The following is a 27,701-nucleotide window of genomic DNA, read 5'->3' on the forward strand; positions in this document are numbered from 1 at the left end:
GCTTTTCTTCTCTCCAGAAAGAAAAGATGTTGGAATGAGGAGAATTGGAGAAGACCTGTCAATGGAGGCAATCATTTACAAACTTATTTTCAGCTGTTGTTCTAGATTTGATATTTTCATCTCCGTTGAAGCATTTTCTGATTCCTGTGGGTCAGTAATTTTATTTCTCTGAACATACAATATATAACGAAATAATACTGTACATTACATACACAGCTATATTGAGAATAATATATTGTGTTTTGGACAACACGCCCTAAACCATAGAGGGGGCGCGGTGACTCAGTGGTAGAGCGTTCACCTCCGGTGCTTGGGGTCCCTGGTTCGATCCCAGCTCGCGCCGTGTGGACTTTGTGGTGGACAAACACCGTACTCGTGGGTTTTCTCGGGGTTCTCCCGTTTCCTCCCACTTTCTTCATTCCACCATTTCACTCATCTCTCATCATCACCGTCTCCTTTAGCCTCACCGGCATAACCGTGGGACGTAAAACTTAGATTTCATTTCATTTCATTTCTAAACCATAGAGATTCATCTCAGAATAGAGAACTGTTTCGTGCGTCATCTACTCACAAATTTCCTTGCATAAAGACCTGACTCAGTGCTACCAATGCTATTAGTGGCGAGAGAAGTTACATTGAAGTTGGTTTTCATCTGTTCAGGCGTTCTCACAACTGCAAATTATCTGGACTCCAAGTAATGGAATTAGAGTAGTTAGAGTAGTAAGGGGAGGGAGATACTTTTGCTGGTGGCTGTACAATAAATTGCTTTTGCTGTAAAGCTGTATTGTAAAATGTAAAGTGTTGTTTATAAATAGATCCCAATTAACTATTGTTTCTTTAAAATTTCAGCAACATGGGGACAGGTTCTTACAAATTGGATTAAGCCCCCATATGAAACATTGAAACTATTTCTTGAAGAGAACTTTATATTTCTGGCAATTATCAACTACATCCCGACGTTGCGTGATACGTTAATATACTGGAATTATTTAGGTGAATAAGGAAGTAATGTTGGTTAATAATTTCTTTCTTGTAGTTCATTCATGCTAAGACATAATTCACCTTAGCAGCAGTACTTTATAGTTCCTAAGTAGGGTTATAGTCGGCATGGTTAGGGGTTGGTAATTGCAAGAATAAATTGAAAAAATGCATTGACCGAACATAGTTTGAAGTGTATGTCAAATTGTCAATTTAACCAACAGTTTCAACCTCATACTCTCAAATGCAATATTATTATTATTTTTTTTATTTAGTAGTTATGTTGGTTAATTGAGCTGATTGGCAAATGGTAGGAAAAGGGCCAATACAACATAGGGTTAACGCTGGCAGTTGACTAGCCTACCGTTTCCCACTGTTGGACGTATTGTCTGTGCTGCTAAGGAAAATAACGTTACTTTGGTTATGATATGATTCTTCAATTACAAGTGAAAGGAAAATATGTTACGAAAGTTTTATTATTATTATTATTATTATTATTATTATTATTATTATTATTATTATTATTATTATTATTATTGTTGTTGTTTCGTGAGAGCAGTGGCATGATTTCGTATGTCATCGCAAAATTTTGCGGATCACAATTCAACACAAAAACTGAAACAAGCCATCATTGTAGGTGCTATACAGATTATCGCAAACTATACTTGAACGCAAATTTTGCGTAAAAATCTTTGGATAAATTAGCTCCTGACTCCTAGTACTCGAGAGATGCTAAGTAATAGGGGTGTGGAAGTAAAATAAGAAGAAATGTCGACTAATACGTTAGTAAGCTGGGAGGGTATAGATGGATAAAACCTTGTAAGGTGGGCAAACAATCTCAAATCTGGATTTTAGCATCTGGTAAAACTGCAGAGTCAAGCTGAATGCTAAACGACGAAGGACAGAAACTAAGATATGCCCTCTTACTGGTAATCATTTTAGTCTGAATCGGGCCCATTACAGGATAGGAATAAGATTTTGGTTACAAAGTATTTGAATAGAGTTACTGAATTGTTCATCTTATTAATTTGATTGATATGGCAGGGGCGGATCCAGAGGGGGCGATCGGGGCGATCGCCACCCCCAGAAGAGGAAACCTTCTTATTTTATATATATAAATAAAACCCATCCCAAAGTTTGGAGCCCTTCAAATTAGCAGTATGACAACCCACCGCCTCACCCCCAGAAGTCGGTCCTGGATCCGCCCCTGTGATATGGTATAGTTTTCGCGGCCTTATACAACATCAAGATGTGTCCGAACCAAGCCGGACCTAGATCGGGCACAGTTAGTAGGGAAAAATGAAACGAAATATTTTAGTTTAACATCCCACGTTCATGCCCCTTAGCCTAAGGGAGACTATGATTAAAGCAAATGGATGATGATGATGATGGAATAATTGGTGGAATGAGAAAGTGGGAGGAGGCGGAAGTGCCCAGAGAAAACGCATGGGCATGATGTACACTACTAACTTACTTTGGCCGGGATTGAACCGGAGACTCCATGCACCAGAGGTAAGCGCTCTACCACTGAGGAACCGTGCCTCCCTACAGTTGATAAGGTTAGAGATAGAAATGCAAGAGTAATTCGTTCAAAACACGATCTATACGCCAAAGTATTTCCCCTTTCCAAGAGAGCTACATAGATTACAGGACTTTGTCTCAGTGTCAAATTGACTGTTGGTCACTTGTTAGTGATCCACATCTATAAACCAAATTAAAGAAAGAAAAAAAAACACATTGCCAGCAAAATTTGCTCGAATTTCTCGTTCGCATTCCAAATAGGTCGAGTTCTGAGGCGTATAGATTCAAGCATAAATAGTTTATTTTGCTATATTGTGCGTTGCCTATTTCTTTCTTAATGTCTTTGACATTTTGTATTACTTCATGGCCACGTGATAAATGCGTTTGCTTCTGTGCATACTAGAGACCTGCACGGGCTGAATTTTTCGGCCCGAGCCCAATCCAGCCCGAACGTACCTAGGCCCGGCCCAGCCCGGGCCCGAAAAGTTTTGGAGATTTTCGGCCCGAGCCCGGCCAGGCCCGATAAGTTTTTAAAATTCTTGGCCCAAGCCTGGCCCGGGCCCGATAAATTTTAAAAGTTTTTGGCCCGACCCCGGCCCGATAACTTTTTTAAAAAATTAGCTCGAGCCCCAATCTTTCTCAAAATTTAGTACTAAATTTGACCTAACTCTCACAAACATTTTCTAAACTCTGGTTCACAACCTGACGCTTGCCTCCCGAATGGTAGACCTACCATTGCCTCCTAGAACTTTGCCTGTCATCGAGAGAACAAAAACTCCATTCCCTGTAACAAAAATCTAACTTAATTGATTTTTAGCATAATGTGAAGATGGCAATATTGTTTAGCGACAGACAAAACATTCCCACCCCTTCTTGTTATATTTTGAGTTCAGTGAAGGTCAAGGTCAGAGCTTAATTTACCGCATAATGCCTGCAATCCTCTATAGTGAAAGTGGAGCCGCTAAGCAACACAAACTGTAAATAGCTATTGCATTCGTTGTAACATTTTTCACGGACACACTTCTTCAACGTTTGGCTTTATTCCAATTATCATTTAACGAAAGTCTATAATTATTAAAGAATTGCAATTGATCGGCCCCAGCCCGGCCCGACCTGAATAGAAATCAGCGTCGGCTAGCCCAAGCCCGGCCCGGTCCAAAGAAATAACAGTGTCGGCCCGCCCAAGCCCGGCCCGGCCCAAAGAAATAACAGAGTCGGCCGGGCCGGGCTTCGGGCTGGGCCCGGCCCGTGCAGGTCTCTAGTGCATACTGTTTCGGGTTCAATTCCTGGTAGTAAAGTCCTCGGATCTCTTTTAAGCTGAGATCTCATAAAAAAAATCTGACATGTTGAACATCTTAATTGCGCTCGCGATGTTATTTATGTTACTTAAGTCAACCATAAAGAAAATAGAGAGTCACATACAGTTCCTCAGCTAGTTCCAACTTCTAGGATGAGCAACAAAATCATTAGGGTTACTCGGTATACCTTATATCATTATTTGACATAATTTGCAGATGCAAGGTAAATTCCGGTGGTTGTTGGTTGCAAGCACCCAGCTTTCCTGGTTGCAAGATATTATATGAATTTTAATTTACTCCTTTAGATAGTGATGTAACCTGTAAGTTTCAAATACATTATAAGTACTTATTTTATATGGTTAGTTGAAATTGAATTAATCAGTTTTGTTGAACTGTATACTATGCGGTTTAATATTTACTTTTGTTCTATTCCAGGTGGGAGTCCCATTGTAAACCAGCCTCCAATGTATTATGCATGCACAGAGTATGTGAGTATAGATTCGTATCTCAACCAATCAGTGTATGCTCGTTCTCTTCCACCGATCCCAAAAGACTGTCGAGTTCCAATGGGCGTTCGAGGTAATAGTTCAAATGTTGTTTATTAATTTTCTAATCATTCTAATCGTATTAAAAACTCACACATTTATATCTTTACAAGATGCATTAGCAATATACATGGTAGACGCAGCGTAAAGCTAATTGTCCTTTAGGCTGAGGATTACAAAAGTGAAGTTAAAAAATACTTTGGTCCAATGTGCCGTAATTTAAAGTGTATGTTGGCTAACCAACATTTTGCCGTCATTTATCTAACAATTTCGACCTCATACTCCCAACTGTAGTTTTACTTCATTTGTAGGGGTTACGTTGGTAACTGGTCGGCAAAGCGTCCTATTACAAAGTAGGGCCAACGTTGGCAGTTGGCTACCCGTCCGTTTCCCACTATTGGGTCTACTATCTGAGTTGCGATTCTTCTTTAGCCGTATGTTGGTGCGTAATATATCATAGACAATCACAGGCGGATCCAGGGGGCAGATAGGGGCAATTGCCCCCCGCAAACGAGGAAACTTTATTTTATATATAAATAAAACCCATCCTCGAGTTTGGAACTCTTAAAAGTAACTGTAAGTAGCAGTATTACAACCCACCACCCTCTCCCAGAAGTCCGTTCTAGATCCGCCCCTTTAGACAATCCAGACTAAAACAACTTCTATTTAGACAGTTGAAAGTGTGTATTTCAAGCATTTCATTGGATTGACGTACAGATGGCACTCGTACACTCTATTGATATTATATAAAAAGAAAACGTTACTGCAAGGTGGCGCGTATTGTATCTAGAAATTTCAAATAATAACATAAATATGGTGAATGCAAGTAGTAAATTTAATAGGGTTATTAAATACAAGTACATAAACTGGCAACTAGTACAGTATGTAACACATATCGACAGACCTCACTACACCTTGAAAATAACTTCTTACAAATATATTCCGTCTGCCTGGATGCACTGCTAAAAATGACATGAGAAGCCATAACATGTTTTAATATATCTTGCGGAATGGTGCTTATCTCGCGGCGAATGGCAGTCTTAAGCTCGTCAAAAGTCTGCAAACGATTGACAAAGACCCTTCACATAATCCGAGAGGAAATATTTCGGAGCTGTTAAGTTTGGGGAACGGGATGGCCACGCCATATCACCAAAGTGAGATATCACACAGTTTGGAAACGTTTGTGGGAGTACAGCCATACGTTAGCGTTCTGTGTATTTGCCACTGCACTATTCTGTTGAAACCAAATGGTATCCAGCAACCATCTTGCCTGAAATTTCCGGAATAAGGAAATTCTCCAGCATTTTGCAATAGTGGTTGACATTAACAATTATTACACGTCCGGCGTCATCCTTAAAAAGAGACACACACACATGCCGACTGCACACCATACCGAATTTTTGGACTCGTCTGTCATTTTTCGTGTAAACGTCGTGGATTTTCCTGAGACCAATACCGAAAATTTTGTCTATTAACATATCCAGTCATGAAAATGTTTGCTTCATCGGACATCGGCAGATATGGGAGAAAAAGTGGTTCTCGGTTAATCATTGCAAGAATGTCAGTGTAGTTCGCGAGTCTGTTTTGTCCATCAATATCTCTCAACCATTGGATCCCCTGCAATTTATACGTATGGTAGAGACCTGCACGGGCCGGGCCCGGCCCTAGGCCCGAAGTCCGCCCGGCCGACTCTGTTATTTCTTTGGGCCGGGCCGGGCTTGGGCGGGCCGACACTGTTATTTCTTCGGGCCGGGCCGGGCTTGGGCTGGCCGACACTGATTTCTCTTCAGGTCGGGCCGGGCTGGTGCCGATCAATTGCAATTCTTTAATAATTATTGACTTTCGTTAAACGATAATTGGAATAAAGCCAAACGTTGAAGAAGTTTGTCCGTGAAAAATGTTACAAAGAATGCAATAGCTATTTACAGTTTGTGTTCCTTAGCGGCTCCACTTTCACTATAGAGGATTGCAGGCATTATGCGGTAAATTGAGCTCTGACCTTGACCTTCACTGAACCCAAAATATGACAAGAAGGGGTGGGAATGTTTTGCTTGCAGGTCTCTTCTTGGATCTTCAAATCATCCAGAAGTAGACAAATGAACGTCACGACACTTGTAATGTTTGTGCATGTCGCCGTGCTGCACGTCTAGGTCTGTGTTCAAGTGATATGCACACTCATTCCAGGTTTTTACACCTTCGGACTGCCATGACTGCCGGTTCAAAACACAACCAGTGGTCAGATTACTGCGCCTCTCGGGTAGAGACAGCTACATGGCGATTATTGATGTTCCATCGCAGTGCCCGCTGAGCCTTCGTGATAGAGTAGTTCGGATAAAGACTTTCACAACCGCAATTTGCGTCTGCACAGACTACCGCTCCATGGCATACTGATAGCCTGATTCCGTACTCGCATTTATTTCAACAAAAGAAAAAAAAAACGTTTAAACCTCCCAGTTTTTTCCTCCAGCATTCAAATAAGATACAGTACTATTAATACAATATTATATTGGACAATTACAGGAAACAGGCCATTTGAATCTATGTTTGGGCCAAACTACACGCCATTTTACAGATGCCGAATGGAATGGAATGGAATACTCGCATTTCGTCAGGGTTATTAAGTACAGTATAATTGGTAGATATAAATACAATACGAGCCTTTATTTTAGATTTTGCAAACATTTTTTTTTTTAAATTTTGAAACAAGTAAGTTTTGAAGAATAAGTACATTTTTGAGTTCATACCCAAGAATTGCAGTTATTGCTTTACAGAATTAGCAGTTATTGCTTTGCTTTTGCGCTAATACTATTTGTGCGAGAATTCTATAAAATATTTCGAGACTGCATTCACTGTCCAAACCGTTGTTGATCAGGATTATCTGTGGAAATATGAAAGAATGAAATATCCTCTGTTTAATATCTTTCGTTATGGTCGTCCTCATCAAGATCTTAAATTCTTGTTCTTCCATAACCAGTGTTTATTTCCATTAACAAACATAGCTGACAAGCTGAATGGAAATCATGTGTTAATTCAGTGGTGAATTAAACGACTATTTATGCTATTGCTTCTATTAAGTGTTAGGAAAGACTTGCAAATAATCTAACGATTTGAACAAATTTTGATTCATTCAGTACATACTATGCTCATGGCGGTGCGTCTGAAGCGGATTTTTTAAAAGTTGTACTGGGTGTGCGGCTCCGGATCACGACATGCAATCTATCATCTCGCAATTCCTTTATCGTCGAGACGCAATTCCTTTGTCTTTCTTTCAGTTTAACATCCCACGATTATGCCCATTAGACTAAGGGAGACGGATGATTAAAGCAAGTGAATGATTATGGAAGAATTGGCGAATAAGAATGTAGGAGGAAACCAGAGTACTCCGAGAAAACCCAAGGACACAATGTTGTCCACAACAAACTTACCTGGCTGGGGATCGAACCAGGGACCAAGCACATCAGAGGAAGCGCTCTACCACTGAGTCATCGTACCCAGGACCTCATTTATTGGGGTGCAAAGGTGCACCTGCACTCCCTTCCTTGTTGTAACTATACATTACCTAAAATGAGAAACTAGCAGTGAAAATAGCAACACTTTCTGAAAAATTTTGCTGTCATGTTTGCGTTTGGGCTTAACAGAAAGCGAAATTTTGCAAAATCAATAGTTTAAGCGAATATTCTGAAAGTTGAAGGAAAAGGATTCATCGTGAGCAGACACGTAACATTTTCAGGGCAATTCCTCATTCACACTACAGATACCTAAAGGCATTTTTAAAATTCAAATTTAATTCAAATGTACTGGTAGTTATTGGTGCACCCCCGTCAGAAAATCCTGGATCCGGCCCTGACTGTACTCCCCTCGAGTCCCTTTAAAGAGTGTTTAATTCCTTGTCTAATTATTAGAAGTGCAATAAAGTGAAACTAAAGTAAGCAAAGATTAAAAGAAAGTTGTAGAACACTCACCTCAGGTGTGAGAGGTCCCTAGTTCGTTCGCAGACTGTGACTTTGTTATGGACAACAGCGTGTTTATGGGTTTTCTCGGAACAATCCTGTTTTCTTCTACATTCTAATCCCACCAACTCAGTCATAATCTTTAACTTTCATTAATCGTCCGTCTGCTTTAGCCTCAAAGGCATATACGTGTGACGTAAACTTAAAGATGTCATTTTATTTTATGAATACCTTGTTCATATTCTAGCGTTTTGTTTGAATACGTAAATACATGTTTTCCATTTTCTTTTGAATTTATGCAGTCTACTGCAGTGAACTTTTTTTTTTTTTTTTTTTTTTTTTTTTGACTGACAAGGCATTTACTGAGCGTCCGCAACATCGTGACACACACTTGTTTGATCTTCTTATTATTAATGATAAAAATTATATTACTGTAGGTGTGGGCCATAAGTTTCTATGAAGTACTGATTCTATATAGTACTGAGCATTCTTGATGCCTCAGCAGGCGTTGACTATTACAATCTGTCTGTAAATTGAATTTGGATATATCGCATTTCAAGGGGCCACATTTTATCATCTCTTTCAATCTTCAATAAGAAAGCAAAAGTCTTCCTTGTGCTCATCCAACCGAGGAATGTCGTTGAAAACAATCAGATAAGAAATTTTGCAGATGTCCACTCAGCCGTGGACCCAACATTTCTTGTTATCTTTCGATCAGCGTTTTTCTTCTAAGATCACTATAAACATTCTCCAAGCAAGTGATTCCTTGTCACGCATTAAAAATAACAGGAAATCACTAACTAGTTCATTTTTAAAATACTGATTCCATTTCACAGGTAGTGAGGTATATAAAGGCACAATTATATAGGTATATGAATCTCCAAACTTCACTGCTATTCCAGTTAAAGTTGTCTAGTATATGTTTCAAATAAATATTCTTGCTTTGAATTTCTTATTGCTGATCATTGGGAATAGTTTATAAAAGTGTAGAAATGTATGGACGTTGAAGTTAGGGCTTTACGTTGATTGACATAGAACAAAAAGCGATAGTACATGGCTAGAAGCTGTATTTTTAGAATTAAAGCAAATTCTCAATAAAACATATCATCTCTACTTTTAACATTCTTCTAAAATCGAACATTTTTGAAATTCACTAGTACCTTTGGTTTCATTATTGATTTCCATTAAGCGAAAACGGCGAGAGATACCGAGAAATGTTTTCCTGGAACCGATTAAACGTTCCAACAATACATGCTATCTACTCCGTTAACCTTCTATTGAAACCGGGAGTGTTAAAATCAACAATTTCTAATTTTAACGTTGATAGCCGTACCATAAAAACGGTAATAGATAGGGACGAACGGATTTTGGAAATTGGTTCAGCGTTTCAACGAATCATATCATTTGCGCTCGTAGCACTCTACAAAACCGGAAGAGTTTAATTTTTCTTACTTCTTCCGGTTTAAAATGTGATCACCGAAGATCAAAAACTGTAAAATATAGCGAGTAATGACTTTCTAATACAGGGCCGTCATTTGGGAGGGCAGGGAAGCAATTGTTCCTACTTAAGTTTGAGAAATACATTTTTTTAATGTAGCCTATACTAATATATAACAAAAACCAAGCTCTTGTCGGAGCATAATCTTGCCTCTCTGACAGAATCTGAAATGCCGCCACTGTTCTCATATGGATTCAATGTTCCAAGAAAGGAACGTATTTATTTCTCTATCCTCAAAGTTTTACATTAGTTATACTTTTCTATATGACAAACTGTTGTGGGCCCTGTAATAAGACAAAAATATTTACTTTCACAATTTAATGCACGTTAATCACATCTCAGGTGCGTTTTAATCTAAATATATAATATGTATTGCACTTTCTAGAAATCAGTTTTCCTTAGTTTATTGCCAATTAGACTAGTGCATAAGTTTTGAGTTCCTTTTTCAAATCGAAGTATTGCTTTCTTTTCAATGCCAACTTCCGTCTGCTCTTGTATTGTAGCTCCGAAAACTTGGGTTCTCTTTGATACCTCGTATTACAATTCACATGCTTATGTCCAATCAAGTGCGAGAAGTCTTTGTTTTACGCTTCGCAGAATTTATTCGTACGTGATAGACAACATTCATTCTATGCTGGCAGATATAATGCCATTACCGTTCGGTTCCTTAGTTAGTTACTGAGTTCGACAAAAGACCTCCTCACATAAGCCAAAATAATCTATCAAGTCTGTCTGCTGTTCCTCATTCTTCAGTATGCTCTGCAATACGTTCTACATTACATATATATCTCAGGCCACTTTCAACTTGGTTCACTGCTAGAAATGCTAAGCACAAATCATTTCACTACGTGTACGCACTGATTTATCTTCCTTGTATACAGCTCGTGAATCTAATGCTTGAATCTTCCTCCACACAGACTGCGGCAAAAGGTAGAAATAGCCTTTCACATTTACACTCGGTCCGAAACTTTTTTTAAAGCATTTATTATCGCCATTTCGAAGCCCATCCAATAGTCAAAGAGTCAAGTATTATACTTAGAGAAACATATTTTTGATACTATTTATCTCTTATCTCTCTGAATAGTATAAGTTTTAGCAATATTAGGTAGGGATTGCCAAACATTTTCGGATCCGGATATCCCGGACCCAATGAGATCCGGATCCGGATCTTGTCGGATCCGGACCTAGAACCGGACCTCGGATCCGAATCTCAGATCCGGATCTCGGATCTGGATTCAAAATTCGAATCTCGGATCTGGATCCGAAATTCGAATCTCAGATCTTGATTCGTATCCAAACCTACATCTGAAATTGTGATGATAAAATTGAATATCTAAAATTCGTTAAAACTTTTTTTCGGATTCACTAATATAGTAGGTTGCTGTGCTTTTAAATGTTTCCATAACACGTTTGTGCTACCTTTGTTCTTTATTTTATTTTAACCTTGTAATGTTCTTTACATGTTGCACTTTCTGACGAAGTCTAGTAAAATATTTCCAAGTTTGATTTCTTCCCATTTCAGAGTATAGTGAACTGTCTGAAAACTGATGTAAATGGTAACAAATTCTTCTGTTTAGCTCCTCTTCAAAACTTAATGTTAGCTTCACATTGAAAATGTTTATTTTATTCTTAGAAAATAAACTTTACTATTTTCTCATATACAAATGAAATATCTTTTAGATAAGGGCCTTCTAATCGCAGGAATACTAGACAAAACAAACACTTTATTAATTGTAGTTTCTGACTCACTAGAGTCCAACAAATGTAATAATGAATATCTTTCACTTCGAAGGTACAACAAAAATATAGACTGGTTGGCGTGGAACAACAGTAGATTTTTAAACATACACACGAGAATTTCAGGAAAGCGATATGGTTATGTAGTAATATTAGTATTAATAAAAGTGTTCGTTGTATGACTTTATCACGTACTTTATGGCTTGCCCTTCTGAGGTCGGGAGTTTGTTGAAGGAGTAAATATAAAAGAGATTTCTGTTATTTTTCTTCACTCTCAAGTTTCTTTTATCATACATGGCAGGACGTAACCAAAACATACTAATGCATCGTATCATTGAAGCCTTTTGTGTTTTGTATATTAAAGTGTTCAAAAATATTTAACATATTCGCATTTGTTCATGTGATCTCAGGTTCAATTCTCGGTGGGAACATACATGAGACAATTGGAAGCTAAAACAATATAAAAAATAGTATTTAAATGTCAGGAAATTGATATTAAAACTTGAGCTATCTGTTGGGACTGTAAGGCCGTAGTTAAATTAACGCACACGTTTCGTAAAGATATATTATGTCGTTATTGTTTATTTACTATAAGCTACCAGATACATCCTCAGAGGCCACTTTACACTGTAGTAATCAACAGATGAAAACAACATTGGAAAAGGAGTGAAAGGAAGGTCTCCAGAGCCTTAGATCAAGGTACTAACCTAGCATTTGCTCAGTATTTTGAAACGGAAAACTTTCCGATTCATAAAAACATACTCCACTTAATCCTACATCGTTGTTTAGCCGTGATGTGAGGTGGAAAATTTTCTTCTATATTTTTCCGGAAAAATTTCCGTTCTTAACAAATATCAGTGATCAAGTAACAATTCCTCAGTATTCATAAAATTGATTGAATTTATGTATAGAAATGTTAAAAATGGAAAGATCGTTTAAAGAATCTGAAAATTTTCGTGGCTCACACAATTTTCAGTAGTATGTAGGAACAAATGAAACAATGTTTCATAAATCGAAATATTTTGTGTCTTGTATGGAAAAATTGAAGAAATTATTATGAGTCGGAAAATTTTCATCATTTTGAACCAAAAAGTAAAACAACTTTTGGTGAATCGGAAAGTTTTATTGCTCTGTAGAAGCAAATGTACGGAATTTTCATGAATCGGAAAATTTTCATCACGATGTAGAAACAAGTGAAAACACTTTTCATAATCCGGACAGTTTTGGATATTATATATAGTGATGTTAGGTGGAAAATTTTCCACTATATTTAACTACAGATTGAGATATACAATTCCTGTAGTGGGCCACGGTAGCTCAGTGGTAGAGCGTTCACCTCTGGTGCTAGGGGTCTCGGGTTCAAACCCTGCTCCCGCCAAGTGAACTTTGTGGTGGACAAACACCGTGTGCGTGGGTTTTCTCGGGGTTCTCCCGTTTCCTCCCACTTTCTTCATTCCACCATTTCATTCATTACTCATCATCACCGTCTCCTTTAGCATAACCGTGGGACGTAAAACTCAAAAATTTCATTTCATTTTACAATTCCTGTAGAGGCAACAAATTATAATTTTCCAATTAAATTTCGGGAACCAGAAAATTTTCTAATATTTCAAGTTGGGAAGTAAAAATTTACATAGTGTTTCTCTCTCTCTCTTATATCTACTTATTTCTAAATGTTGCAGAATGTAAATCTATAAAAGTAGTAAAGCTATGAGAAAACCGTCTTATGCGTATTATACTGACGAAATCTAATATTGTAAGATCAAAGGTGGATTCTGAGGGAAGAACGTATTGAAGTTTTTGAAACATTCTTGAAATGAAGAATCGTTAAATTTTCATTTCATGAAACTTTTTAAGACAATATTTATTACCAATAAATTCTACGGCTAAACAACGATGTAGGAATAAGTGGAGTATGTTTTTATGAATCGAAAAATATTCATGACTTTTAATAAATTGAAATTTTAATTAATAGAATGGGATATTTGTACTCTACGAGCTGATGTTCTCTGCTCTTTGCATACACACACACACACACACACACACACAGAGAGAGAGAGAGACAGAGAGAGAGAGAGAGAGAGAGGTTGAATTGAGTTGGTTTTGAGTTTAACATCCCTTTCAGCAGCGAGACTATATAAGACGGGACCAACTGATTAACGTGAAATCCGAACTACATGAGCTCCCGCTGGGAATCGAAGCCAAGTCTTCCATGCCAAAGGCGCGTATGCTAACCGCTTAGCAACGAAGGAGCTCGCAGATGAAGAGAGAGAGAGAGAAACACTGTGTAAAAGTTTACTTCCCAACTTGAAATATTAGAAAATTTTCCGGTTCCCGAAAGCTAATTGAAAAATTATAATTTGTTGCTGAGTAACTTTCCTCTACAGAAATTTAATTTTGTAGCTGAATGTGCAGTTAAATATAGTGGAAAATTTTCCACCTAACATCACTATATATAATATCCAAAATTCTCCGGCTTATGAAAAGTTTTTTCCACTTGTTTCTACATCGTGATGAAAATTTTCCGATCTATGAAAATTCCTTTCACTTGTTTCTACAGAGCAATAAAACTTTCCGATTCACAAAAAGTTGTTTTACCTTTTGCTTCAAAATGATGAAAATTTTCCGACTCATAAAAAGTTCTTCAATTTTTCCATATAAGACAAAATATTTCGATTCATGAATAATTGTTTAACTTGTTCCTACATACTACTGAAAATTGTGTGAGCCATGCAAATGTTCAGATTCTTTAAACGATCTTTCACTTTTTTACATTTCTGTACATGAATTTAACCAATTTTATGATTGCTGAGGAATTGTTACTTGATTACTGATTATTTTTTTAGAAGGGAAAATTTTCCGGAAAAATATAGCGGAAAATTTTCCACCTCGTCACTACATATATTGTTACAGATGGCTGTGGGTGCTGTTGTTCACTCTGAGAAATGCATCTTCTTAATAAATTTCTGTTAGAAATTCCATCAGACTAAATATGCTTTGCTGAGTGAGCGTCAGTGAGATGGACATACCATTTCGCCGTCTAAAATGAGATAAAAATCATAGTGTAAACTGGTAGTTAAGTCAGTAGGCGACAAGAAAATTGGTCAAACGAGAAGACACCATTAGAGACACATGATCCTAGGTTTTAACCCCTATGGTCCCACTGGCCTCACTAACTGCCTCCAATAAATAATTAGATATATTAGTACAACATGTTTTTTTTTTATCTCTTGCCTACTATTACATCCGAAAGTTTCTTTCCTTTTACTTTTTTAATTCAAAGCTTTAAACATACTAAATGTTAGTGTTCGATTCGTGAGAGGAATGTTGGGATACATCCGCTTGTATTTTTACCTACTTCTGGTACTTGAACCACATTCAAAAATTGCAATTTTTGTCATCTAGCATCTCCTTTTCTAAAATTTCATAAATCGTAAAGTATTCTAGTAATTTGTTCTATGTTTCCATTTGAACAATCTATTTATATTCTTATTCTTTAACTCTGTTTTTTTTTTTATAGGTATTGCATTTATTTGAATCTGGTCTCTAAACTTACATTTAGATAATGAAAATTCAAAGTACGAGTATATACGTATATTCAAATGGATGTAAATGCTCCCCTAAGCCATCTCTTGGAAGCGAGAAACAGTAGCGAGAAAAATCTACCATATACTCATATAGCATGATTTTTGATTTACTAATTAATTGTAGAGTTAATGGGCACATAATTATTGATGCATTTGTTCCCCGTTACGAGGAATTTGATTTTGTATGATTATTTATGTACGCACCAATTCCTCCGGATATTATTATAGAACCGTATTAACCGGGGAAATACAAACTTGAGTAGTGGTTCAGATCCACTTATGTCCCGTCTCACATATCAAAAAAGGAATATGTATTTATCATATATATTAGACTATTTGAATCGAAAGAGCAACTTGAGCTTTTGTTGCTTACGAGTGTAAAACTCATATAAACGAATTTTATATAAATCTCAATGCACAGATTTTTTTTTGTTTTAAATATCTAATTTATAATTCAATTTTGGAGATTTATATACAATTGTGTCTTCATATACCTCCCTACCTGTGAAATGGAATCAGTATTTTAAAAATGAAGTAGTTAGTGATTTCCTGTTACTTTTAATGCGTGACAATGAATCACTTCCTTGAAGAAAAAGCTGATCGAAAGATAACGAGAGGTGTTGAGTCCACGGCTGAGTGGACACCTGCAAAATTTCTTATCTGATTACTTCCAAAGACATTTCTCGGTTGGATGAGCAAGGGAAGACTTTTTGCTCTCTTGTTGAAGATTGAAAGAGATGATAAAAATGTGTCCCCTTGAAATACGTTTTATCCTTGAATTTTAACTAATTATTTAATTTTTCATAATAATTTTTAAATTCTAAAATTTCGCGACACATCCTACGGGATTGTGTGACGTATCATATATGTCACGACACATTGTTTGGCTACCACTGATCTACTGAATGAATTCTGTATAAGTACTGTGTTTTTTTTTTTTTTTTTTTTTTTTTTTTTTTTTATATGCCTGTAGGAAAGAAGATTCTGCCTGATGTGAATGAAGTTGCCGAGAAACTATTTCGTCGACGTTGTTTTAAACCAGATAAACATGGAAGCAACATATTGTTTGCTCATTACGCCCAGCAATTTGCTTATCAAGTCTTCACAACGGACAAATCTCATGGTGTTGGATTCACATCGAGTAGTGGTGTTGTAAGTTGTTTATTATTAGACGATAGATGTCTTCTTTTAAGCTGAAAATAAACTTGTAACATCATTTGAGATTAAAACTCTGATAACACTGGTCGGCATGAAAATCCTCCTACGAGGGTGAAAGGATGTACCGGACAGATTTCGAAACGCTGATTACGAATATCTCATCGAGAAATTTCCAGCACGTAAGTTTTTTTTTTTTTTTTTTTTTTTTTTGTGGGGTGCTGTTTCCATAATTGACAGAAAAATCGTATTTTTCGTATTTAATATTTGTTTTCCGTGTTTGGAGTGCATAATTCTGAATTTTTATCTTAATCCAAGAGCTGTTACTAGGCTATATCCCAGGAGCATTCTTTTCTCTAACTCAGTACCCCCCGGAAACGTACCCCTTCCCTTGGGTTGCAAAGATTTATTGCCGTTCCACACTGCATACACTAAAACATAGGCATTATTGACGGAGAAAGGTTTCGCAATCAACTTGCGATCATTCGTCGGCTCCCTTTTGTCTAGACGACAGACAAATTGTTGAAAAAAGGCGCCAAGACATACACCACGTTGTCGCGCGAAACAAATATTTCAGTTTCGAGTTGATCTTCGTGTTAGAAGGTGGTGTTACGCTGTGTCTGTGTATACCGTAGATGAAAAATATTTCTGCGTGAAATATTGACGTTTGTGTTAAACGAACATGCCGAGAACTTGCAACAATTCGACAGATTCATTCTGCTACATATGTGGGGAAGTGATTTTCAAGGGACAAAGTAGGCCATTGTCACCGTTCCTGAAGACAGCCTACCATCTGTACTCCGGGTGTAAAATCGGCGACCAGGATCGCGTTTGGGCTCCGAAACAAAGTTGTAACTCGTGTGCGCGTACTCTCACAGGATGGTTGAAAGGTACACATAAATCGATGCCGTTCACCGTACCTATGGTTTGGCGCGAGCCCCGTGATCATGTTTCAGACTGTTACTTCTGCCTGACTAATATAAAAGGTTCCTCAAAAAACATGAAGCATAAAATACAGTATCCGCGAGGAGACCTGTGAAACATGATGTTTGTCTGCCTGTACCCGTACCACCAGACTCATACACCCTGTGCAGTGTTTCATCCGATGAAGAACCTGCTGCTTGTGAGAATGTTGCACAATCTTCGAGTACACAGTCAGTTCCCAATTACGCTCCAGTGCCTGACACTAATGAACCACATGTGATAAGTCAGGAAGAGCTGAATGATCTGATCAGAGACTTAAACCTTCCCAAGTCTAAGGCCTGTTGCTTGCATCACGACTTTAAGAATGGAATCTACTAAACCAAGATGTGAATATATCGATGTATAGGAAAAGAGAGGTGAGCCTAGTTCCTAATTTTACAAAGGATGGTGATTTGGTGTATTGCAGTGACATTCCATCGCTTATGGGACAACTGAAGTTGAACTATAACACTGATGATTGGAGGCTATTCGTAGATTCCTCTAGGATAAGTCTCAAGGCAGTGTTACTACACAATGGCAATGAAAAGCCAGCCATCCCTATTGCTCATGCTGTACATATGAAAGAAACATACGAGAACATACGAAACCTATTGCAGAAAATAAAGTACGAACAGTTCCAGTGGTCTGTATGCGCTGATCTTAAGGTTATTGCCATCCTCACCGGTTTACAAGGAGATTACACAAAGCACTGCTGCTTCTTGTGTCATTGGGATAGTCGAGCCAAAGATTAGTACACCATCACAAAATGGCCGCCAAAAAAGCAACTGGTCCCAGGGGAGGTGAGCGTGGCTAATGAACGTATTGTGGATCCGGAGAAAATATTGTTACCACCCCTTCATATCAAATTACTCGCTTTTTCACGTACCTTTGCACCCTTCAAAAACAAACCGCGTAACTCAATTTGTATCACTCCGCGCACGAGTATTCAGTGATTGGTGCAGGAGAAAATGCTTCGTCTGTTTCCCGCAATATTTCTGCTTCTGCACGTGCATGTATCCTTCACTGGTAACCTTCCTGCCTGCATGACCAGCATCAACTATAGCGCGCGCTCTGCGTATTTGTCAGTGGCTGTGGCTGTTTTCTTGTTAAATTTAATATTTTTGTGTAAGATATGAATCCACATGTAGAGATGTGCTTTTAATTGAAACTAAAATGTTCTTAGTGTGATTTAAAAATACAATAATTGCTACCTAGGTTGAACAAGTGGAATTTCTTGGGGGTTATTTTCTTATGGAAGAATAATGGTCATTTGGCTCATTGTCAGTGTTGCTCAGTTCTGATTATATTTCGCTTTTTTTTTTTTTTTTTAAATCGTAGTCAGACCGTTTAGTCAGTTTCAGTTAACTGGGCTGCAAATGTCCATTATGCTACTCAAAAGAAAAACTGAGCCCTTGTACTAAATTTCTATTTAATATATTAAATACATTATACTTCGGATAATTGTATATAAAAAGTTGTAGGCCTATTCTTTTAAAGATAAGTAAGAAAGAAAGATAAAAGCTATTTCACCGATTCAAAGTAGCGTAACGTCTGATGTTAATTCTGTATGTTATAATCAGGGGTAAATCACGCCGTCCCCCCGCCTATCCTTGCCCATTTTAATTTTTTAGGAACTGGGGGACGTCGTACATATTTTTCCGAGGTCGGGGATGGCGTTCTCCCGCGTTCCCCCACACTTTTAGCCCTGGTTATAATTCGCATATCGATTAAAAGAAACGATCGGGTTTAATCCTTAACATACCCTCTAGGGACCCCAGAGAGTGATATTTGGTGATACTGCTGCAACTATAAGAATCAAGTTATTCTCGATTTTTATGTGTGTCCTGCATCCGTTTGGGATATACTATCTATTACATAATTAGATCAACGATGCGTTCGTTAAAAAAAAATACAAAAAATAAAAACATACTTGAAAATGTAAAAGCTCCATTGTTAAACTTGTATTTCAGATTTACGAACACAAAAGTATAAAATTGTACGAAAAACTGAATATTGTTAAACATAATATTTGATGTCAACAATGCTCATTTAAATTAGGTAAGCTTTTAGACATCAATAATAATAATAATAATAATAATTTGAGTTGCAATACTATGTTGAGAAATTAAAATAATACTTGGGGTCGCCAGAAGACCCCAGCTTTGTAAACAACGTTGACGAGTTAGGCTTGGTACGTTAAGGGTTAAATGAACATTTAAGAGTCGCAAAAATGATTGTCCGTTCTCAGGAGTAACAAAATATCTGAAAAAATCTTCAAGGGATACTAAAATTGTAATATATTTAATAAATAAACTCTTTCGCTTTTTTTTTTTTTTAATGAACAATTATTTGATCCACATGTTCTCTTGACTCTACCTAGAGTTACGTAGTGATCCGAAACAGTCTTGAAATGGACAGGAGTAAAGAGCATACGTTTTAGTAGATCTGCTATTCAAGCTAATAAACATAGTAAGACAACAGACTAGAGAACATAGTAAGATCCAATAGCTCTGATTCTAATTTTCCATGTTATCCCTTGACGCTATGGGCAGGCTAAATAAAATTTAGTAGTGATATATTGAATATTTTGAACCTTAATGCGAACTCCCTGATATCAAAGGACGAGGATTTATCGTCAACCACGATTAGCCATGAGTTGCAGTTACAGGGAAAATTTAAGAGATTGTTCAGCCCGGCTTCCAGGCATGGACATCCGCAGGACTTTTTCAAGGGGGTAAAATACCGATTCCAGGGGAGGACAAAAGACCGACACACAAACTCAGTCGCGAATACAAAATATTTTGATACACGAGGGCACATAATACGTCAAGTAAAACAACAGTTATTTACGCGCGTATGCTTTTTAAGTACAGTAAATAATCTATAATATTAGATACTATAGTATTTAATATGAATATATTAAGTGTTACAACATTTAAGTAAGCAAATTAGTACGTCTTGACATGCACTTCCAAAAACCTTTTAAAACAAAGGGAGGCAACATCCCCTTTCCCCCTTCCCCACTGCGGGTAGCCATGCTTCCTAGTGTTCTGTGTCTATATTTATATGCTACTTCAAAGATTCAGGAGAAAGAAAATGCATCTTGGTAATATACCAGAAGTCCATGCCATTTCATTTTCAATCTCCCGCTCTTCGGTTTGTTTCTTAACTTGTTAGCTCGAGGTTTTCTATAAACTTTTTAGTCTGTTAGTTGGCAACATTTACACACTGTCGTCTGCATTGTTTACAAGGGCTGCAAAGCATCGTGAAAAAGCGAATAGGGCTCATGAAGGTCTTCGTCAAGGCCCTTCGACTTCAAGGACAACTGAAGTTTAACTACAACAGTGATGATTGGAGGCTATTCGTAGATTCCTCTAGGATAAGTCTCAAGGTAGTGTTACTACACAATGGCAATAAAAAGCCAGCCATTCCTATTGCTCATGCTGTACATATGAAAGAAACATACGAGAACATACGAATCCTATTGCAGAAAATAAAGTACGAACAGTTCCAGTGGTCTGTATGCGCTGATCTTAAGGTTATTGCCATCCTCACCGGTTCACAAGGAGGTTACACAAAGCACTGCTGCTTCTTGTGTCATTGGGATAGTCGAGCCAAAGATTAGTACACCATCACAAAATGGCTGCCAGAAAAGCAACTGGTCCCAGGGGAGATGAACGTGGCTAATGAACGTATTGTGGATCCGGAGAAAATATTGTTACCACCCCTTCATATCAAATTAGGGCTCATGAAGGTCTTCATCAAGGCCCTGAACCGGGATGGTGAAGCATTTATTCATCTGAGAAAACTATTCCCAAGACTCAGCGAGGCCAAGGTGAAAGGTGTTTTTACGGGAACTCAAATCAGAGACGTTTTTAAGGATACTACATTTTCTTCTAAGCTTAATGAAATGGAAAGTGAGGCTTGGGGAACCTTTCGAGAAGTGTGCAGTAGCTTTCTAGGGAATCATAAGTCACCTGATTACAAAGACATTGTGGGCAGGTTAATTACTTCATTTCGCAACATGGGATGTAATATGTCCCGAAAGTTACACTTCCTGCATTGCCACCTGGACTTCTTCCCTGAAATGAATACACGACTCCAAAAGTGCATTACCACCTGCAATTCTCCTTTTCCTGCAATAGCAGGCAACCCAAAAAGCTCGGCGGTTGGGTTGGTTGCGAATTCGAAAGGCGTTGGACAAAACCTCAATTTTGTCACAAATATATCAGTGTGGCAAACTGCTAATAAGGGTATAAAACAAATTGTTAAGAATGACAATTTTATTATTGTGATGGAGTTGGATGACATCAAAAGTTACAAAATGACTTACTTAAGCAGTTCAAACAAGATGAATGGTAAGAAACAGATATCAGAAGAAAGCATTTCTCTCTTTCCCCCCGCCCCACCCAAAAAAAGAAACTCATAAAAAGAAAGAGTTACATAATATAAAAGTTTTATATGAAAGCCTATCAGCACAAAAACAAATATCTACACGAAACGAAAAAGAGACAAACACAGAATAAGGGACACCAGTGGCGTAGCAGACTTGCGGCCTTCCCATGAAAGATAAAGAGACAAGACCCTAGTTGTAAACCCCATTGTTATAATAATAATAATAATAATATTAGTATTATTATTATATTATTATTATTATTATTATTATTATTATTATTATTATTATTATTATTATTATTATTATTAAAAAGTCGTTTCCTTTTCTAAATATCTGACTCTGCCTCAGAGCATAAATGCATATAGCGATCATGTGTGCACCTTTTGTCAATTAGCGGTCCCAAAGGCCAAAAGGGATGGAAATCTCCAAGGAAGAGAAACAAAAAACTTTCTTAAGGTAAATTCTAGTTCAAAGTTCGAATTACTTGCTTTTCCACGTGATTTTTTGTTTCTTTCTTCAGGGAACAAAAAAGTTCTAGCGCCTAAGAAATTACATCATATAATATTGCAAATTTGCAAGTGGATGTATTTACATTGCAATGTTTGGTAATAAAGATATTATGATTAGAAAACAATCTTGCAAAAAGTAAGTTTAATTTCTTCATCCATCGCAAGTCTTAGGGGACCTTTATACCTCGCATCCCCACTCCCCGAATATCGATATCGAAAATTTAGAATGATTATATTCATGTCCATATATTTGCGATATCGAATGTTGATATATAATAATATAGATATCGATGATAGCGATATATCGACATATCACAGGCCCAGATTCCGAGAAGTGATGCTTGAAATATACTGGAATCAACAATCAAATTCTAAATAAGTTTTTAATTTCCGTATCCAATGTTGAGGGGGAAGGGTGGGAGTCTACTTAGCTACAGAGGCCATATCAATTGTGTTCTCAAACCAGCCATTCCACCAGCTATTATCAAAGTTTTAAGTCAGCCATTGTCTGCGAGTTACCCCAGTTCCATTTGAAGTTTGAATTTTGAAAACCTGAATTACAAAACATCCCAAGTCCACTCTTTTTCTTCGTATTTTTCGTTTTCTGTTTTTTATGTTAGCATCTATGTTTCAGGGCTATTCACTTGCATAATACGTAAGTCCAAGTCAAAACTTTTTTTAAAAAAATCAAAATAATTTCAGCTAAACAGAATAGCATTCCAAGTATAATCTTCTTGTCTTTCTTCTAAAAACAAAAAAGCACTCCGGTGGACTTCGGATGTTCTGCAATTCAGATCTTCAATTTTATTTACGGTCTTTAACCATCTTTAACTCGCAGGCTCCTTGCTTTCATAAAAAGCATTTGTTGTGTAGATTAAAATCAAAAATGAATTAATCTATATTCTTGGGAACTTATTGTTGCACCAACACACATATATACAGGGTGTAACAAAAAGGTACGGCAAAATTTCAGAGGTGGATTCCTTATGGGTAGACAAGCAAAATCGTTCATATGACCATATGTCGGGAAATGTATCATTACAGAGTTAAGGCCATTGAGCCGCCTAATGGTGGAAATAGTCATATTCTGGTCGCTCCTTAATGTGACTCAATTTAAACCTCAATAACTCAGACCCTAATTAACCTAGGAAGACATTTTTGATATCTATGTATTTCTAAAGGACGATGCTTTCCGCCTATATATATATGGTGAGTCAAAAGTCTTGGACACCTGCATAAGTTTTAAAATCGACGGGAAAAGTAAAAAGTGATGATGGGAAAAGAGGTTTGATAAGGGGCTGCAACTTTTGGAGTGTATGTCATTCATGTCCTCCATCTCGAAATCCGCCATTTTGGATTCAAGTCTTTTTTTAAATGGGAAAGTGTATGTCACATCAAATAACACTAGCTTGAGCTCAGAAATTTAGTGGTGTAATTTGTTTTTTTCTATCTTGTACAGTTTAGAAGTTATTAATGTTCAAAAGTGGGAAATTACCTTGATACTGACCCAATTCTCTCTGTTCCAGGTGATCTAAAATAGGTCTGACACGTGAACAGAAGATCGAAATCATCCCTATATTAGTGGAACGCAGCTACCGAACAATAGCAGCTGACTACAACCGACGGCACTCAGACAGAGAACCGGTATCGCACAGCACGGGGCTCACGTGATCACCGAAGTCCGAGAGACGGGCTCTGTTCAAGATAGGGCACGTAGTGGGCGACCAAAGACTGCCACCAATGAGGAAACTGCAACGGCGGTTGTTGCGTCGTTTGTGAAAAGTCCTACACGAAGTACCCGTCGTGAGTCCCTAGCATGTCCAATAAGCCAATCCTCCGTTATCCTGATATTGCACACCAATCAGTAACATCCTTACAAGCTGCACATGCAACATAAACTGAACGAGGATGACCCTGATCGCCGGTTGGAGTTCTGCATGTGGGCTACTGAACAACACGAACTGGATCCTGCGTTTGTCAAGGGCATACTGTTCAGTGACGAGGCGTATCTCACTTTGAACGGGGAGGTTAATCGACATAATTGTCGACACTGGTGTGACGCAAATCCGATCTGGGTTGACCCGAGTCGAGAACATAGTCCAGCGAAGGTGATGGTTTGGTGTGGCATATGGGACACCCGCATCATTGGGCCATTTTTCAGTTACAACACCTTAACTGCACCACAGCATCTGATGCTGTTGCAGGACTTTGTGTTCCCTGCCACACTGAACGCTGACGGCATTTTCCCATGTTATTTTCAGCACGATGGATCCCTCCACACTATAGACTTGGTGTCCGTCAATGGTTGGATGAACAACTGCCACGGAAGTGAATTGGTCGCCGTGGTTCCGTGGAGTGGCTGCCCAGATCCCCTGACTTAACGCCCCTTGATTTTTATCTATGGGGACATCTTAAGCAGATAGTGTATGCTGAGACAATCCGTGATTTGAGACACCTGGAGGAACGCATCCAACAAGCCTGTGACCAAACTTCAGGAGACATCTCCTCCGCGTGAGACTCCAGTCAGAGTGGTTGCAGGGACTACAGTTGTGCATTGCACGAAATGGACAACACGTAGAACATGTGTTGTAGCATTCAATATCAAGGTAATTTCCCACCTTTGAACTTTAATAACTTCTAAACTGTACTAGATAGGAAAAACAAATTACACCACTAAATTCCTGAGCTCAAGTTAGTGTTATTTGATGGGTCATACACCCCCTTCCCATTTTTAAAAAAATGACGTGAATCCAAAATGGCGGATTTCAAGATGACATACACTTCAAAAGTTGCGGCCCCTCATCAAATCTCTGTTCCCATCATTACTTTTTACTTTTCCCGTCGATTTTCACTTATGCAGGTGTCCAAGGACTTTTGACTCACCCTGTATATTTTATGTATGGGTGGGAGTACCACGGTGGACATGGGAGGGTAATTACTTGTTTTTTGTTTGATTTTTGCATCAGCATTTTGGAGATGGCATTCCTTGGGGATACACTCATAAAATGGATATCAGCGGAAAGCTTAATTTTTCCAGAACACGTTGCTACTAAAATTACCTTCCTATCTTAATCAGAGTTTGATATATTGAGGTTTAAATTGAGACACATTAAAGAGCGACCAGAATGTGACTATTTCACACCAGTAGTCGGCTCAAAGGCCGTAATTCTGGAACGATGCATTTCCCGACATATGGTCATCGGAACGTTTTTGCTTGTCTACCAATAAGGAATCCACCCATGAAGTTTTGTCGTACCTTTTAGTTACACCCTCTAAATACAAGATCTGTTTTGTTGATTTACGAAATCACTCTTTTTTCCTCAAACAATTTACAAAAAGGGTCTTGAATGAGGTGGTCGCACTAGTAATGACATCCCGTAGCGTCGTTACGTAACACACACAGTATAAATAAAGCTTCAAAACCACAAATTGCAAGTTCTGCCGCAGATAATTCGGTAAGGTGTCTGCTTGTTGAGTGGGCAACCCAGATTCATATCACGGCTGGTACGGTTTGCTTTTTCTCCCTTTCAAAATACGTTTCTATATGTTTATATTCCTTCTTAATAATTGCTTTCTTGCAATCTTAAATTAGTCGGGGTTAAGTAGTCAGAAGATTAAAATACATGTATGACTACTTTATCCGTGTGTGTGTACTCATATATGTATCTTTACATATTTGTTTCTTTCTTGGGGCCGCGGCGGCTCAGTGGTAGAGCGTTCAACTTTGGTGCTTGGGGTCCGGATTCGATCCCAGTCCCCGACAAGTGAACTTTGTGGTGGACAAACACAGTGTGCGTGGGTTTTCTCGAGGTTCTCCCGTTTTCCCGCTTTGTTCATTCCACCATTTCATTCATTACTCATCACCGTCTCCTTTAGCCTAACCGGCATAATCGTGGTACGTAAAACCCAAAGATTTCATTAGTTTCTTTCTTTCAACTAGTGTTGCCACGAGACCAGACAGAAACCTTTGATACGAGACACGAGACGAGACAAACTACTTGTCCCGTCTCGTTTCCGAGACGAGACGAGACGTCTCTTGAAATTCCTCGTATCGTCTCATATCTCAAAAATGAAAAGACAGTTTTTGAAACTGTTTAAAAATTTATTAACTCGGAATAAATTATTGCCTTCGAAAGTATACCAGCGTTTATTATTTCAAATGAGGACTATCCTAAAAGAACAATGAAGACCTAAAGTTATTTTCTAAATGATTCTTACAAACAGCTTTCATTTCTATTTTCCAACCGATTCAAGTTTAAATATTTAGTGATACTCTTCCAGATTCAAGTAAAATGTTAAACCATTCTTTGAGATCAGTATTTTAGAATATTTCATTCCGAGGGCTGGTGGTTATATCTATGTATAAAAATCCTTTATAGAAATACAAGTTCTCTTAATGCCAGTTTCATCAGCAACTAACTATTGTTCATGAGTTTTCTCGTTCCGAACAAAGACAGGCCTTTCCCTGTACTGAGTTTGAAAGGATGCTGGTTTGACAATAAAATTTAGTTTCGTTTTATTGTTTTATGATGTTATTCGAACCAAAGTCATTTTTGAAATCAGAAAATCACATGGGCCTTCTTATATTTTGAAGTGGCGCCAGAGGTTTTGAAAAAAGGATTTCAGAATAAGTGGGGAAGGCTTGCCTTTCGACTGTACCGTCGATATTGACAAATATTCCTGTCGTAATAATTCATTACTGGAAACCCTTGGCGCCCGAAGAATTTTTAAGGGAGTCATCTCCTTGATTGCTATATTACGCCTGATATTTAATATACGTAGTTTGCTATATTACATATATATTTTCGTGAGAAAGGGCGGCTGGGCGCCTTCCCCCTCCCTTCGGGCGCCCGTGGTCGAAACTAAGTAGTCGTTGTTTTAAGCAGTGTTTCTTCCAGACATGTTTTTGTGGTGCTGCCCCCTGGAACTCTAAGAGTACCCCCCACGGGGAGACCAAAATAATACATTTATAATAGAATAATACCAGCAGTACCCCCGGAATCCTAAATATACCCTCCCAGGAACATTTTTCTGAAAGAAACACTGATTGGAAGATTGTAGTCGTGTGTTGTGCTGATAACCAAACAAAAGTGGTTAAAAGCTGTAATTTTAGCCACTTTGTATAACAGCTCCTTTTTGTGGGCCTCATCCGCTCTAGTGTTGCAACGACACGAGACATTTCTCGTGTCTCGTCTCACGAGACTAGACAGCTTGAAGTCTTCTCTCGTCTCATCTCGCGGAAACACTACTTTCGACCATGTGGGTTACTGCCTCGATCTTGGAAATGTCCTCGAAGGGATTGTGCTATGAATAACAGATTTTATTCGAACTAATTGACTGACTCCGATGCAACATTGTTCCAATTTCGCCTATTCGCAATGTAATGGAATAGACAAACATACGTTTATATGGTTACATGAAGGCGGTCCCGTGTTCGATTCCTGGTGGGGGCACTCGGTCGAAAAATTTAAAAGTTTTTCAGGCCAGTCACCTTGAATGAGATTTTCCTTGGTTTTCCACATTCACACCAGGAAGATGCCAGGGTGATACCTTAGGTTTCAGAT

The 27,701-nt window shown here is 38.0% G+C and overlaps 1 protein-coding gene across 2 annotated transcripts in view; it reads left to right on the plus strand.

Annotated features, from left to right (window-relative positions):
• The window catches only part of LOC145690138 (prostaglandin G/H synthase 2-like), a 159,941-nt gene that overhangs the window by 60,084 nt on the left and 72,156 nt on the right, over nucleotides 1–27,701 (plus strand). For both annotated transcript variants that reach the window (XM_081764735.1, XM_081764736.1), the window contains exons 4-6: nucleotides 850–993; nucleotides 4,233–4,376; nucleotides 16,088–16,266. In XM_081764735.1, coding sequence (XP_081620861.1) covers nucleotides 850–993; nucleotides 4,233–4,376; nucleotides 16,088–16,266 — 467 coding nt within the window. The remainder of the gene's footprint in view (nucleotides 1–849; nucleotides 994–4,232; nucleotides 4,377–16,087; nucleotides 16,267–27,701) is intronic.

This window comes from Thermobia domestica, chromosome 7 (genome assembly GCF_964235325.1).
Source record: "Thermobia domestica chromosome 7, izTheDome1.hap1.1, whole genome shotgun sequence".
Classification (NCBI taxonomy): Eukaryota; Metazoa; Arthropoda; class Insecta; order Zygentoma; family Lepismatidae; genus Thermobia; species Thermobia domestica.